The sequence below is a fragment of the Nyctereutes procyonoides genome, unplaced genomic scaffold (genome assembly GCF_905146905.1).
Source record: "Nyctereutes procyonoides isolate TBG_1078 unplaced genomic scaffold, NYPRO_anot_genome, whole genome shotgun sequence".
Taxonomy (NCBI): Eukaryota; Metazoa; Chordata; class Mammalia; order Carnivora; family Canidae; genus Nyctereutes; species Nyctereutes procyonoides.
The window spans coordinates 18,847,024-18,863,974 of NW_026575052.1; the positions used below are offsets into that span (position 1 = coordinate 18,847,024).

General features: G+C 33.2%; 1 protein-coding gene across 1 annotated transcript in view; it reads left to right on the plus strand.

Annotated features, from left to right (window-relative positions):
- Nucleotides 1–16,951, plus strand: part of LONP2 (lon peptidase 2, peroxisomal) — a 97,435-nt gene that overhangs the window by 38,004 nt on the left and 42,480 nt on the right. The window contains exon 9 of the mRNA XM_055331225.1: nucleotides 15,369–15,519. Within this exon, the coding sequence (XP_055187200.1) occupies nucleotides 15,369–15,519 (151 nt within the window). The remainder of the gene's footprint in view (nucleotides 1–15,368; nucleotides 15,520–16,951) is intronic.

Below are 16,951 nucleotides of genomic sequence, written 5' to 3' on the forward strand. Positions count from 1 at the left end.
CCATAAGTCCCTTGCCTTTAGAGTGGAGCCTGAGTTGCCAACTTCCAGGGAACCAAGCAAGGGGGAGAAGGGTGAGGACGGTGACTGTCACTGCATTCAGCATCCCAGATGTATGCATTTATCTGAACTGTTACTTTCAGGAGAGTACATACTCTCTTTAGTTGTGCACAGGGTAACTGGAGGAAAATAAGCTCTGGTATTTTGCTGGGTTGGGGAAGGGATTTGGGACCTGACTACTTCATAAACTTACTTTGACCAGGCCTCATTTTACTACCTCTGCCCCCTGCTCCCCAACCCTTACCATGGTTTAAATAAAATATTTTATTCAAACTGATTTGTAAAATTGAGGGGAAACTTGATTTGTGAAAGTTTCTTTTGTTTTGTTTTGTTTTGTTTTTTCTTATTTCCTTGCTTTGATTTCCCTTTGGCTTCCTGTTCCTTTTCTGCTTTTGTAATCTTCTTAGAACAGGATGACCGTGGAACATGTGTCTTGTAAGAAGCAGGGTAACTATACATTCTGATTTGCCTAGTACAATCCCATTTTATGCCTAATTATCAATTGCACTCTCTTTCAGTGTCAGAAGTGGGTCCTGTTGGGACAGTAAAAAGTACTGTTGCCATACTTAAAAGCTACAGAACTTGGAGATACAGAGTTTCGTTTGGTTTTCCCTATTTTTGTGGTAAGACAGAAAGTTCTGACTCAGTAACTGCTTTACTCATCAGTACAGTAAAATAGTGAACATTATTGAAGAGTTTAGTGGTTTCTTAGATGATAACATTAGACTTTCAGTTTAATCAACATTGGGGCATTTTTCTGATAATCTGACAGATTCTCTCATTAGACAGTTACAGTTACTCTGTTGAAAAGAATTTGAGAATCCTTGATACTTCAGTTTCTCAACATGCTGAGTGGGAGTCCTGAAACAAATCCACCAGAGAGCTTCACAGGCAATAGTCGATGATTAAGCCCCCTGTCTGTCATACAGTATATTTTAGGTCTTCACATAGTGCTTTGTCCTGTTTCAGTAAGATTTGTTGAATTGAGTCAATCTTTGATAACAAGCAGCTGGCATAATGATATTTTCTTGTCTGATGTAGAAGTTGGTATTCACTTTTTGGCAGTTGATTTATTAATATTGCAAATAAAAGTATTAAAGCCTCAAATGATACCTCAAAGTAAATGCTACCTGGGGCAACATACTTATCACTATAGTTTAACTATGAATAGCATCAGTTCCTATAGTCTAGGGTTCTATACAGTGAAGCAAAGCACATATATAGAAGAAATGAGTATCTTGGTACCTGACTTCCTTCTCCTCCCCACCTGCTCCTGTGCTGGGTTAAAAAAAAAAACAACTCTTAACCCTATGGGTTGTTGAAATAATTAAATGTGATACAGTAAAAGTGCTCTGGAAACTGTAAAATACTCTACAATGTTATGTTAATATCCACTGACGTTTCTTCTGTGTCCATTTTGAAAGCCACTTGCTGTTTCCATTGCCTTTAGGCCTACCTAAATGAAAAAAGGAACAAATTACTCAGCACCTTGTACTTAAAGTAGAAAATTACTAAGAGTCTAGAATATCCAAAAGTATGTTTTTTTAATCCTTCCATATAGAAAGCCTGCTTTTAATGAAATGACTTCTAGATATGATTTATAAAATATAGTTATACAAGATTATTTTATAGCTAATTTAGATTAAAACAATATATATTAAATTAACATAATGTAGATACAGAGTGGTTACTCCAAGCAAGCTAAAGAATTATACTTGTACTGCCTATAGATTCTCCTCATCTTCATATTTATTTATGAAGGAGATGCCTATTTCCAGTTACTATTGTCAACAAAGGAATATTTACCCAAAATTTAGACAGCCTTTTAGGAAAATTTATTGGAAGAATATAAAAACAGATTCAACTAATGGATTAAAAAAATATTGGTAGACAGTAGAAGTTGGATAAGTCTGTTGAGTAGTATTAAAATGTGAGATACATGGGAAGTCTTTTTATGTAATTACTAGACTCAAGAAAATTCTAGAATTCTTATCAGGTACATACAGTCATATTTATAATTGATGGAAGATTCAGACTTTGTTATAAAATGTAAGTGCACTTCTGAAATACACTTTTGTGTGAATGGGCTAACAAAATACGTGGCTACTTTACCAATTTTCTATATAAGCAGTATTTACAGTTCTGAATAATGTATGATATCCCCAAAGTAGAGAAGGCACTAATGTAGACATAGTAAACTTTTTTTTAACTGAAGTTCTTTTTTAATTAGAATTAGAGCCTTTTAGTAATTAGATGGAGTTATGTATATTTACTACTTGGGTATAACAGACATGGGATATTCTAATCTAAGCTCTACAATTATTGTCAAAGAAAGTCAAAGGAGAGAGATTTGGGAATCATCTCATCCAGCTCCATCCTTTTATTAATGAAAAATTTGTAGTTCTGGATGCTACCTTATTTTTTTTTTATCTCATCACGTGCTGTATTTACAATATAAATTCTAAGATCCAGCAGAGTAAAAAATGTCTTAATACTGATGTTATGAAAGAGGTGTATGTGAAGACACATTTTTCCCCTTTCATTTCTTCTCTGCTCTCTCTGATTAAGAGGGATCTTGTAATTGAGTAATCAAACTAAGCTACATTAGGGAAACAAGGACCTGCTAATCATTACTTCTCAGTGCTGGCAAACCCTGTACCAGTGCCCAGGGTGTAACTTGCAGGTTACACAAAAATGTCTTCATGTCTTTGTTACCACTTTTCTTTATATACCCTGTTCCCAATTTTTGTCTTCTTTACCCTGTTACCTACCCACTTTCCCCCAGCACACATAAAGGCACAATCTGCCACCTGAATGTCCATTACTCTCTCTCCCTTAGCTATATTCTCAACAAAAATTGCTGTTTCTCATTTCTACCTTGTTTAGCCACTCCCATTATTAGAGTTTGGTAGTGATCAAATTGTGTGGTTAAATTTACATGAAAATTAATTTTGGAGTACGTTGGGGCAATTATTGTTATGTATTTGTTACTAGATAATCTGCAAGATTTTCTTTTCTTCTTCTACCATCCTTAGGGATGCTCTATAAGGGGACCACTAGACAAACCTGTGGCCCAAATCTTGGCTGTATGTCTCCGCAAAGACCCACCACTGAATTCAATAGTAAAATAAGAAAAGGAAAGGAAAAAAAAAAAAAAAACACTTGAGAAGTATCGACAGTAAATTGTTAAGTTGAGAAATAGTAATTTAACTAACTAAAAAATAATGATGAGTTGGGTTTAGTCTTTATATCTGAGGTTTTCAGTAGCAAGCAATTTTCAAAATACCTTGTTCATTTTAGGAAATGCTTATAAATATTTAATAGATTATATATTCTTATTTTTATATGAAGAATAGGCAATATTTACAAAATATAGAGAACTCTCTTTTATATTGATGATTCTCTTTTGCCAGAAATAAATGAAAAACTTAATGTTTTATAAAATATATGATCAACTTTGGGCAATTTAAGTCACAAGAAGAAATAGATGTTCAGAGGGAGATGTTAAACTTGTTGCCACTGACTAAACCAAAGCAGCAAACCCTATTTTAAAATTATGATTTAAATATATTTTATTTATTTACTTTTGTACAGTAGTGAGGTATAATTACATTTAGAAAGAGAATATATTTAAAATGTACATGTTTATTAATTTTGATATGTGTGTAAATCATAAACCATAAGTATAATCAAAGTAATAAACATTGAAGTTCCACTTATTCATTACAGGGCATCAAAAGTAGATTAAAATTGTCACAACAATCTGAATTTGAAGAGCAATTGATAGAGATTATGCAGTCTAAAGAATAGGAAAACAAAATGACTAAAATGAACAAGGAAATATGGGATATGGATAAGCACAACAATCTATGCATAATTCGACAGGACAGGGAGATGGGAGCAGAAAAAATTTTTGAGGGAATAATGGATGGAAACTTATCAAATTTGATCAAAAACATAAATCTACACATTTGTGGAGCTCAGTGAATTTCCATGTAGGATAAGCTCAGAGAAATCCATAGATAGATAAAATAGTAAAAATCCTAAAAGACAAAAGAGAAAACTTTGAAATTAGCAAGAGAAAAACAGTTGATGTATCAGTTAGCATTTTGATCGACATTTGGATTTTTCAAGTGTTTGGCTATTGCAAATAAAGCTACTGTGAATACTCATGTACAAGTCTTATATTGACTTCTACTTTTCTTTGATAAATACCTAGGAGTGGATGACTTGGTGAAATGGTAGGTGTTTTATTAGTATTTCATATAACCAACTTTTATTTTTTTCATATAATCAACTTTTAGATTACTTCTTGATACCACCTGTGGCCTTTACTACCCAGTAGGCTTTTTGAATTACTGTCTTACTCCTGTTGGGCAGTTTGTCATCTTATTGTTTAGCTGTTTTCTCCCTCCTTTTTAAAGAGTCCTAGTTATTTCTTTGAATCATGTCATTAACTATATGGACAGTTTGTTAGTTCAGAAGGTATATATCCTATTTTTTATAATACTTGTGATAATTTTAAGTTAAAAATCACACATCTCAATTTCTCTAATTATCAACATCATATATGAAATAAGATATATTGTCCCTCCCTTTATTAAATCAAAATGAAGTAATACACAGTAGTCTTTTTTTTTTTTTAGATTTTATTTATTTATTCCTGAGAGACACACAGAGAGAGGCAGAGACATAGGCAGAGGGAGAAGCAGGCTTCCTGCAGGGAGCCCCGTGCAGGATTCGATCCCAGGACCCAGGATCACACCCTGAGCTGCAGGCAGAAGCTCAACCACTGATTTCATTTTTTTACATTCTATCAGAACCTATTTTAGCATTTTTACTGTTTCCTTTTTTAAATTAATCCTCCTCACTCCCCCCCCACATATTTTTAAGCAGTTAAAACTTAAAAGTTTACAGCACAATTAAGTAGAAAGTACTGAGAGTCCCATATAACCTCTTACCCACCCTCCCCCAGTTATCCCTTTTATTAATGTGTTGCATTTGTGACACATCTGTCACAGTTAATGAACCAATATTAATATATTAATATATTGTTTAAACTGGAGTTCATAGCTTACATCAGGGTTCACTTTGTGTTCTACATTCTATGGGTTTTGATAAATGTTTAAAGACCTGTATCTACCATTACAGGATCACATAAAATAGTTTCATTGCCCTAAAAATCCCTTATGTTCCACCTATTCTTTCCTCCCCCTCCCTAAACCTCTAGCAATCACTGCTCTTCTTACTGTCTCCAGTTTTCCCTTTTCCAGAATGTCATATGGTTGGAATTATGCAGTCCGTAGTCTTTTCAGTTAGTAAAATGCATTTAAGATTTTTCCTTTTTTTTTTTTTTTGGCTTGGTAGTTCATTTATTCTTATCACTGAATAATATTCCATTGTATAGATGTACCATGGTTTGTTTATACATTTGTCTATTGAAGGACAGCCTAGTTACTTCTAGGTTTTGTCAGTTATGAATACAGCTACTGTAAACATTTATGTGCAGGCTTTTGTGTGGACATAAGTTTTCAGCTCACTTGGGTAAATACGGGGGAGTCCGCTTGCTGGACCACAAGGTAAGAGCATGTTTAATTTTGTAAGAAACTATCAAACTGTCTTCCATAGCGACTGTACCACTTGCATTCCCACCAGCAATGAATGACAGTTTCTGTTGCTCCACTTCCTTACCAACATTTGGTGTATGCAGTGTTTTGGATTTTATCTAATTTAGTAGGTATGCAGTAGTCTCTCATTGTTTTTGTATTCCTTTTTGTAATTGTATTTGCCATGTTTGTTTTTTTGATAATAGATTTATTGAGACATAATTCACACAGCATAAGATTCACTCCTTAAATAAGTATACAATTCTGTGTTTTTTTAATATATTCTTGCCCATATAGCCATTATTGGCCACTTTCCATCCCCCCCGTCCCACAAGCACCTAGAAACCACTAATTTCTTACCCTCCCTCCCCCAGTTTTCCCTTTTATTAACATCTTACATTAGTGTAGTACATATTCTGCAGTTGGTGGACATTTGAGTTGTTACCAGTTTTGGTTGTTATATATAATGCTGTTATAATCATTCATGTACAAGTTTGTGTGTAGACATAGGTTTTCAGTTCTCTTGGGTTTTCAGTTCTCCAGGAGTGGAGTTGCTAGATCATATGGAAATCCTGTATGTAACATTTTGAGAGACTTAAAAACTATTTCCCAAAGTGGCTGCACCATTTTAGTATTTCACTAACAATGTAAGAGAGTTCTAATGTCTCTACATCCACATCAACACTTGTTACTGCCTCTTGTTTTTATTTTAGCCACCCATTTGTTTTAGTAGGTGTGAAGCCATAGTTTATTGTAGTTTTGATTATTTCCCTAATTACTAATATCATTGAGCATCTTTTCATGTGTTTATTGGCCATTTGTGTATTTTCTTTATAGAAATATCTATTCAAACCCATTTTTAACTGGGTTGTCTTTTTCTCATTAACTTCTTTACATATTCTTGATGCAAGTTCCTTCTCGGGTACATGATTTGCAAATAATTTCACCAGTTTTCTGGGTCTTCTTTTCACTTCTTTGATGGTATTGTTTAAAGCACAAAAATTTTTGATTTTTAAGTCTAATTTATTTGTATTTTTCTTTTGTCATTTGTAATTTTGGTGTTATATCTAAGAAGCCATCAAGGTCATGAGAATTTATTCTTACATTTTCCTTTAAGAGTTTTACAGTTTAGTTCTTATATTTAGGTTAATGGTTCATTTTGACCTAATGTTTGTATGTGGTATAAGGCGTAGGGATACAACTTCTTTTGCACGTGGATATCCAGTTGTTCCAAGGACCACTTATTGAAGATTTTTCTTTTTCTGTGGAATGGTATTGGCACTCTTGTTGAAAATTCAGTTGAGGGTCACCTGGGTGGCTCAGCGGTTGAGTGTCTGCCTTTGGCTCAGGACGACATCCTGGAGTCCCGGGATCGAGTCCCACTTTGGGCTCCCTACGTGGAGCCTGCTTCTCCCTCTGCTTGTGTCTCTGCCTTTCTCTCTCTGTGTCTCTCATGAATAAATAAATAAAATCTTTTTTTTAAAAAAAAAGGAAAGAAAATTCAATTGACTGTAAATGCAAGAGTTTATTTCTGGACTCCCAGTTCTATTCTCCATTGATTTATAGTCCCTTCCTTATGCCAGTACCACACAATCTTGATTACTTTAATTTTATTTAATTTTTTTAAGATTTATTTATTTATTCATGAGGAACACAGAGAGAGAGAGAGGCAGAGACACAGGCAGAGGGAGAAGCAGGCTCCATGCAGGGAGCCTGACGCGGGACTCCATCCCGGGTCTTCAGGATTATACCCTGGGCTGAAGGTGGCGCTAAACTGCTGAGCCACCGGGGCTGCCCGATTAATTTTACAGAAGGTTTTGAAATCAGGAAGTGTGAATCCTCCAGATTTGTCCTTTTTCAAGATTGTTTAGCCATTCTGGGGCCTGGGTCCATATTTCCACAAGAATTTTACTATTAGCTTGTCACTTTCTACAAAAAAAGGCAACTAGGATTTTGATAGGGATTGGATTGAATCTATAGATCATTTTAGGGAGTATTACCATATTAATAATAGTAATTCTTCCAATCCATGAACATAGGAGTCTTTCTGTTTATTTAGGTCTTCTTTAATGTATTTCAACAATGTTTTGTGGGTTTCTAAAAGAATTTTTTTTGTTTAAATTCAGTTAATTAACATATAGTGTATTCTTAATTTCAGACGCAGAGTTCAGCCATTCATCAGTTGTATATACACCCAGTGATCATTACATCACATGCTCTTCTTAATCTGTCACCCAAGTACTCCATCCCCCACCCCCTTCCCTCTAGCAACTCTTAATGGTTTGTTTCCCTCTGATTTTGTCATATTTTTCATATTTTTCCCTCTCTTCTCCTATGCTGTTTTGTTTATTCTGTTTTGTTTTGTTTCTTAGTTTTTGAATATATAAGTCTTACAGTTCTTTTAAGATTATTCTTAAATGTTTTATTTTTTTAATATTGTAAATTGAATTGTTTTTTTCATTTTTTGCATTGTTTGTGGTTTATGTAAGAAATACAGTTGATGTTTGAATATTGGTCTTATATCCTGTAACCTTTCAGAACTTGTTTATTAGTTTTTCCAGTGGATTCGTTAGGCTTTTGCATGTAATCCCATGCAAAATCATGTAATATACACATAGAGCTACATTTATTTCTTTCCAGTTTGAATACCTGGATACACTTTTTTTTTCCTACTTGCCTTGGCTAGAGCCTCCAGTATGACATTGAATAGAAATGGCAAGATCTGTTTAGATTTTCTGTTACTTCTTGATATAAACAGTGGTTTGTATCTTCCTGGGAATCCTTCCATTTCATTTAGGTTACTGAATTTATTAGCATATAGCTATTCACAGTATACTCACGTATTTTTTATTTCTGTAAGGTTGATAGTAGTGTGGCCTGAGTCCCTCCAGATTTTAGTAATTTGGGTGTTCTCCCTGCTTTCCTTTGTCAATATGGCTAAATGTCAATTTTACTGAACTACTCAAAGAATCAAGTTTTGATGTATTGATTTTCTGTTTTTGTCTTTACTGTTTTTGTTTATGTACTCTCTAATTTTAGTATGTCCTTCTTTCTTCTTGCCTTAGTTCAATTTGCTATTTTTCTGCTTTCTTAAGGTAGAAAGTTAGATTATCGATTTGATTTTTTTAATACATGCTTTTATAGCTATGAATATTATAAGCACTGATTTAGCTGCATCTCAAGTTTTAGTAAATTACATTTTTGTCTTTATTCATCTCAAAATATTTTTAACTCCCCTTGTGATTTCTTTTTGACCTTTGGTTATTTAGGATTTAGTTTCAGTTTCATATATTTGTGAATTTCCAGTTTTTTTTTCTTATTCATTTCTGATTTCATCCCATTGTGATCAGAGATTGTACTTTGTGTGATTTCAGTTCTTTGAAATTTAGGTGTTTATTTAATGGCCTTGCTTATGGTCTGTCCTGGAGACTATTCCATGTGCACTTGAAAAGAATGTGTGTACTGCTGCTGTTGCTGGATGGATTGTTCTCTAGATGTTTGTTATGTCTGATTGATTTGTAGTATAGTTCAAATCTTCTATGTCCTTGTTGATCTTTTCCTAGCTGTACCTATTATTAGATATATAGAGATAAGACTCAGATATGGATTGTCTACATCCACCTGAAGAGATTTATTATAAGGAATCAGCTTATACAGTTGTGGAGTCTGGGAATTCCAAAATCTGCAGTATGGACTGGCAGGCTGAAGACCCAGGGGAACTGATGGGCAAATGAAGTTCAAAGGCAGTTTGCTGGAGAATTTAATTTCTCTTGCTCAAGGAGGCCAGTCTCTTTGTTCTTTCAGACCTTCAACTGATTAGAGGAAGCCCCTCCACTAGGTGGAGGGCAGTCTACCAAAGTTCACTGATTTAAATTTTAATCTCATCTGAAAACACTCTCCAAGTCGACACACAAAATTAAACATCATAAATAACATATAAAAATTTAGCTTCAAAAAAAATTTAGCTTCAAAAAAAATTTAGCTTCAATAAGTCCCCCTTCCCTCTTTCTTTGTGTAGCTATTGTCATAAAAAGTATATCTCTATACACTGTAAATCTATCAACACAGTAATATACAGTTGATTGTCATTATTGCCATAGCTGTGTTCTGTAAAATTGCAGCAAACACTGAATTAGTGAATACTGAATTATTGCCCCAAGGAGAAATAGGTTTGCCAGCCAGTTTGTCAGTTGATCAATATATAACCTTGTTTTATTTGTGTTTCTGTTTAAAGTTGGTTATTTAATATATATTGTTCATTCATTAACATAGAACTCATGACTGCTAACACTATTACTCATGCCTAAATGAAGCTTACCTAACACAGCCTTGCTGTCTTATGAACTTGCACATAAAACACTTAAGTACTACTTTTAGGGGGTCTTTTAAACAGCAAAATCACTAACGAAAAGCACAGAAATGCAGAAAACATGGCACTATTGAATAGAATGCAAAAAGGATACATGTTTAGAATGTGACAACTGTAACAAGAAGACGGCATCATTCTTGTTTGACTTCAGCTGGGAACATCCACCTTGGGCTGTGTGTTTTCTTTTGTCTGCAGGTAACTACAGAAGCACCACAAGTATTAATTTTTGAGTTGTAAATAAATTCTAGGTATTAGGCAAATTGGCAAATTCAGAAGCCATGAATAATGAGAACCAACTGTAATTATTGTTTTATGAAGTCATTTGAATCAGATAAGAGAAGATCAGATTACAAACAAAAAATACATTTATACTGGCTTTTGTATTTACCAATGCAGTTATTTTAACAGGTGTTCTTTGTTTCTTTGTGTAGATATAGCTTAGTGTCCTTTCACTTTAGCCGTTAGTATTTCTTGTCTAGTTGGCTAGTTATAAATTCTCTCAGTGTTTTTTATCTGGGAATACCTTATTTCTCCTTCATTTTTGAAGGATAGTTTTGTTGGATATAAAATTCTTGGTTGACAGGTTTTTTTTTTTCCTTTAGCATTTTCAGTATTTCCTTTACTGCTTTCCATCCCTTGTGGTTTCTAAGGCAAAATCAGCTATTAATCTTATGGAGAATCTCTTGTACTCAATGATTAATTCATTAATTCCTTACACTGCCATTCTGGTAGAAGTGTTTCTTCATATTTTTAGTTTTAATTCTGTGCTTAAATGATTTCATTGTTTCTGGTCCTTTTATTGTGATTAATCTATTGTTTAGATGGAATACATCTTCAGGTTATTTTTTTCAAGGATTTGTTTGTAGGTTATGTTTTGAGGCCTTTTATATTTGTTAACATGTCTTTGTTGTCTACACCACTCATCTCCATTTGCTCACATATTGTATAAGTAAAAATTTTTGAAAATCTGTTTATATACAAATCTATATTTTAACAAACAAATGTTTGTGATAATAAACTGCCATAGACTGGATGACTTAAAAAAATAAAATAAAATAAACCCCAGAAATTTATCTTTTCACAGCTCTGGAGTCTGGAAGTCTAAGATCAAGGTGTTGGCAGGTTTGATTTCTCCTGAGATCTCTCTCTGGCTTGCAGCCTGCTGCCTTCTCACTGTGTCCTCACATGGTCTTTTCTCTGTGCCCATGCATCCCTAGTCTATCTCTGTCTTTGCTTATAAAGGATACCAGTCATAATGACCCCCCCCATATGACCTCATTTAATCCCATTTGTCTCAGACCCTATTTCTAAATACAGTCACATTAAGGGAATAGAGTTGAATCTATAACAGAGTATATATATATAATATACGTATAACATGTATGTGCCATTGTACTAGTATTATATACTTATATAACATTGAATTTTAAAAGATAAGTATGTTTTTAATGAAAAAATGTATTCTAGTTATATTATTGTTTTTATATCATAATGTGGCTCTCAAAGCTTATTCAAGAAATAAAAATGTCTCTGTCATTTTCTTGTTTACATCTTTGCCTCTGTTTAATAATATTTTGCAAGAATCCTTTAAAACTATTCCATTTATTCATTCATTTCTAATCAATAAAAACAATCAGGCTGACATGAACTACAGTATACTGTAATTCCAGTGCAAGCAGGTAAGTGAGGGCACCACTCTTCTCCTAGGATATCTCCTGATGTGTTGCATGCTGCAAGTTGAGGGTATTTCTTCCATTTTATACATGAAATATTTTAAAGAGGAACTTCTTTCTGGATTTAACTGGATTTCTTTCTGTTTTTTGGGTAAAGAATATATATATATATATATAGTATCTGCTTGCACTTTGGTAGGTCATTTTGATGTTTCACTGTTGTGACCACTAGCCTAAACACAAAATAAAATGGGTATTAATTCATCATAATTGGGTAGTGGGTTCATGGGTGTTCATTTGTTTTGCTTTGTGTCTTATGTGTGTTACATATATTCTGTTTTAAGGTTTTAAAATATTTTAAACTACTCATAATTTTGCTTGAAAATTATGTTTCAATAATAGTCTATCATTTATTATTGCATAAGAGTAATCTAATAAGGTTTTTCAGTATATAATGTTGGATCTTCCAGAATATTTTCTTGATTATTTCTCTAATTATACTGTATTTTACATTTGTTGAGATTTTTCTGTAGTTATATCAATTAACTATGAATTAGGTATCTTTATTTTTTATATATCTATCCCTTATGTGGCTTTAATGCCTTTTACTAAAATGTTCTGGACATTTTTTTCCAAGTTTGTCCTTATCAGTTACTTGATTTCTATAGTATTGTGTGTGACTTCCAGAGTTGGTTTTAATTATTTTATTTTACTTCGTTTATTTTTTACTTTTTGTTGTGGAAAATTTCAAACATAACAAAGGTAAAGAAAAAATAGTACAGTGAACCATATAAACTCATCATTCATGCTTAACAATTATCATCTCCTGGCCAATTTTGTTTCATCTATTCCTATCCATTCTCCACTACCCAGCTTCTGTTTATTTTAAATCAAATTTTAGACATTCTTTTCATAAATATTTAGTATCTGTCTCTAAAAAATACAGACTTTAAAAAAAAATAACCATATTGTCATACTTAAAGATGATAGTTACCTAGTCATCTCTAATGAGTAGAGTGTACTCCTGGATTGCCTTCAAACATCTGTAGTTCTCTTGCCAGAAATTGTTATTGAAAAACAATTCTCAGCATACATGCCTCTCCATAGTTTATTTCACCTCTGATTTCATGATCCTAAGAATAAAGTGTTATATCATGGCTATTTCCATTTCCAGTCGGACTGTGTAGGTAGGAATTACAGTCCTAGCATGGATTTAGAAAAACATTTGATTGAGAAGAGAGAAAAAAATAGCTCTAACTGATCTTGAAAACAACTTCTGTTTGTAGCTGAGTTAGTCCATCGAAGCCCTGGCTCTAAAGTTCCGGGAAAAAAGCAGAGATTTGGTAGCTATGAAGTTCTTACTGTGGGGCATCTGGATGGTTCAGTGGGTTAAGCAGTTAAGCGTCTGCCTTTAGCTCAGGTCATGATCTCAGGGCATAGGGCTTCCTGCTTTGCGGGGAGTCTTCTTCTCCCTCTCCTTCTGCCCCTCCGCCCTCTTATGCTCTCTCATACTCTCTCTCTCTCAAATAAATAAAATCCTTTAAAAAAAAGTTCTTACTGTGATTTTTATCTCTCCATGGACTCACCAGTTTACTTTAAGGTGTCATTTGAATGGTGATTACTAGAAATGCTATTTATCTGGCTACTGATCAGTATTTGTGTACTTGATCTTAACCAGAAGTCCAAGAAGTGTTTGATAAATGTCTAATATTCTTTTTTGTGTTTTCCTAGATAACAGAGGCAAACAAATTGGGCATCACTGGCTTTCTCTTCTTATAACCCAAATGTCCTGTAATACATTTCTTAAAAGACCTCGTTCATACTTGAGAAACATTCATTTATTAATTTCCCTACTTTCTTTAAACTCCATTGTCTTTTCATTTTAAGAGAAAAAAATTACTTGGACAGGTCTCACAGCCATTTCTAAAACTTATCCAACATGTATATATTGGATTTTATTTATTATTTTTTTAAGATTTTATTTATTTATTCATGAGAGACACACACACACAAAGAGAGAGAGAGAGAGAGAGAGAGAGAAGCAGAGACACAGGCAGAGGGAGAAGCAGGCTCCATGCAGGGAGCCCAATGTGGGACTAGATCCCAAGTCTCCAGGATCACACCCTGGACTGAAGGCGGCGCTAAACTGCTGAGCCACCCGGGCTGCCCTATATACTGGATTTAATTAGAGCCATTAAAGAATAGGTTTTTATTTAATAGATTTAACTAAGATTGTCCTATTTTCCATACATTGATTAAAAGTTTCAGATAATTGGTACACAGTAAGATTACTCTTAACCAGTTCTGTACTGGGCATAATTAGTATGGTCTTTGATGTCTCAAAAGTACCTTATTTTATAAGGTTAAACATTATTAAGTCTTGTGAAAATATGAATAGTAGAACTTTCTGAAAATTGTGTTCTAGATAAGCACTGAGTTTCCAGTAATGAATGTTTACCAAATTCAAGATTCTCTGTAAAAGGCTTTAATTTAAGACTAACTTATCGAAATATTTAGCAATAATTAAAGCTTAGAAAGGGAATCAGAAGCAAGGAAAAACTTGTGCTGTAGTAAAAATGATCATTGGTAAATATTTTAGTCCATTTACTTCCTTTTTGAATATGTATGTCAACTTTGTTTAATATTTATACTAATCTACTATAATTAAAGGTGATAATATAATATGTTAAATATTAAGAACATGTAGAAGACACCAAGTCCTGTGTAGACCTCTCCACAATGAGTGCCTGTGACTTGGAGCATTTGAGTAGTAACCTAAAGAATATATATTTTCTCATATCTAATTCAGCATTTTAAGAATTTAATTTATGAATTAAATAATTTCCCAGTTAAAATATTTTAAGAGATACTGATATTTTGCTCATTAAAAACAAAAATTGGGGGAGCACCTTGGTGGCTCAGTGGTTGAGCATCTGCCTTTGGCTCAGGTCTTGATCCCAAGGTCCTGGGATCAAGTTCCTCATCAGGCTCCCTGCAGGGGAGCCTGCTTCTCCTGCCTATGTCTCTGCCTCTCTCTCTCTGTGTGTCTCTCATGAATAAATAAGTAAAATCTTAAAAAAAAAAAAGTTTTGTTTTTAATGTCTCTTAAAAGTGAATTTTTCCTTGTGCTGTATCAGAATATAGTAGCCTAGTAATTTTTACTTGTTTACTTTTGTTTGGAATCTCTTTTCAGTTAAAGACTTTATAACCAGATTTACTGATAATGTTTGAGACGTGTACTAATTATTTTGTCTTACCTAAGAATTTGAAAATACTCTATACATCTACTTTATGTTCCCAAAGCAGTTAAGAGAGGATGTGTTACCAAGAGAGAAACTGGTTCTGTAGGATTGGTAACTTATTTATGACCACCAAATCAGTCATTAGTAAATAGACTTAAGAACAGAGCTTAAAGGAGTAATTTTTGCTTCTTTGTACTTTCATATTTTTTCAAAAATTTTGACATTGAACTTTTTTTCTTTTTAAGTATTTAGAATGCAGGGAATGTAAAGAATGGTGCTTGGGTTTTAGTGTTATCCCCGTTTTTCTCAAACTAACTGTATTGAACAGAAATATCAACCTTGCTAATACATCATATGTGTTTGTGTTTTAGCTTTCTATTGGAATTGCTGAATTTATTTAAATTTTTATGTTCTCTCACAGGTGTTGGATCCCGAACAAAACCATAACTTCACAGACCATTATCTAAATGTGGCCTTTGACCTTTCCCAAGTTCTTTTTATAGCTACTGCCAACACCACTGCGACTATTCCACCTGCCTTGTTGGACAGAATGGAGATCATTCAGGTCCCAGGTACCTTATTCATAAATAAAATCATTATTTGATATATTTTGCCTTTCTAAGCAAAACTCTTAAGTTCTGCAGTGGAGTTTAAATAAAAAATTGATTTGCCAGTATATGATCTTCAAACTTCTAAGTCTGTTAAAAACCAGCTTTTATGTAAATTCAAAGTCTGGAACAACAAAACTTTGTTTTAGCCATGACATACAGGATTATGTATGTGTTCTGTAAGTCACCAAGAATAAAGTTTGCATAACAATTTCAGACTTAATTTAGCATTAAGACATTCTTAGCATTAAAAAAAAATGTTTTCCAGTGTCTTAGAAAATAAGACATTCTTCTTTGAAACCATTTTTAAACAAATATATAAAAATTTTTTTTTCAAAATGAGTATCTTCAAACCAAAAATAGATCTTTACATGGTCAGTTTACCTTCTTGTCTATAAGATTTTAAACTTTTTACTATGTCTTCTTTTTAGTTATTTCTGTCAAGTAGTTCCCTATTTTTTTCCCTATTTTTTTTTTAACCATGTTTTCTCCTTCACTGGAGTGTGTAAAATAAAGTCCTTTAGTTACTAACACTAAATAAACCTGTTTATGATTATTTTCCTTCTTTTAATTACTTAAAATTATTTTTCCCTAGAAGAGATGAAACGTAAGTGGGTATTTGTTATAATGAAAAATAGGAAGAATCAATATATTTTTTGATTCTAAATATGAACTAAATAGGTATTTCATATTAACCTGAAATAAATTTTTACTATCAAGTGAGTGATTATTGCATTTCTTAGTTATCTGTAAGCCTTTTAGTTTTTAATACTTATTTTAAAAATATGATAGAGTTAAAAATTGCTTTGTGCATATTTATAAGACTAAAATAGGGGCAGTGGGGTGGTTGAGTCAGTTAAGTGTCTGCCTTCAGCTCAGCTCACAATCCTGGGATCAAGTTCTGCATTGGGCTCCCTGCTCAGTGGGAGTCTGCTTCTCTCTCTGCCCCTCCTCCCTACTTGTGTGCTCTCTCTCTCTCTCTCTCTCTCGCTCTCTCAAATAAATAAAATCTTAAAAAAAAAAAAGACTAAATAAGAGACCTAATTGCCTGGAAATTTCCAATTAAGGCAGAGAATCTATAAAACACACTGACATGAAGTGAAATAATCAGGACAACCATACATGGGTGGACATATGATGCCAGTCTCTTCCTGTAGGTTTGGTTATCCTGTCTTCTACTTTTTTGGCATTTTTATTTCCTTTATCTACTTAAAAGCTGTCTTATCAGTTCACCTTTTTTATTTTTGCTTGTTGAATGGAAAGGGGGCCTTTTGTTTAGGGAAAATTTTGTCCTACGGGATTTAAAGACAAAGTAATCTATACTCATGAGGTTTTTAAATAAATAACATAAAGTATTTTAACTATATAAATGATATGTATAATTCCAACATGTAGA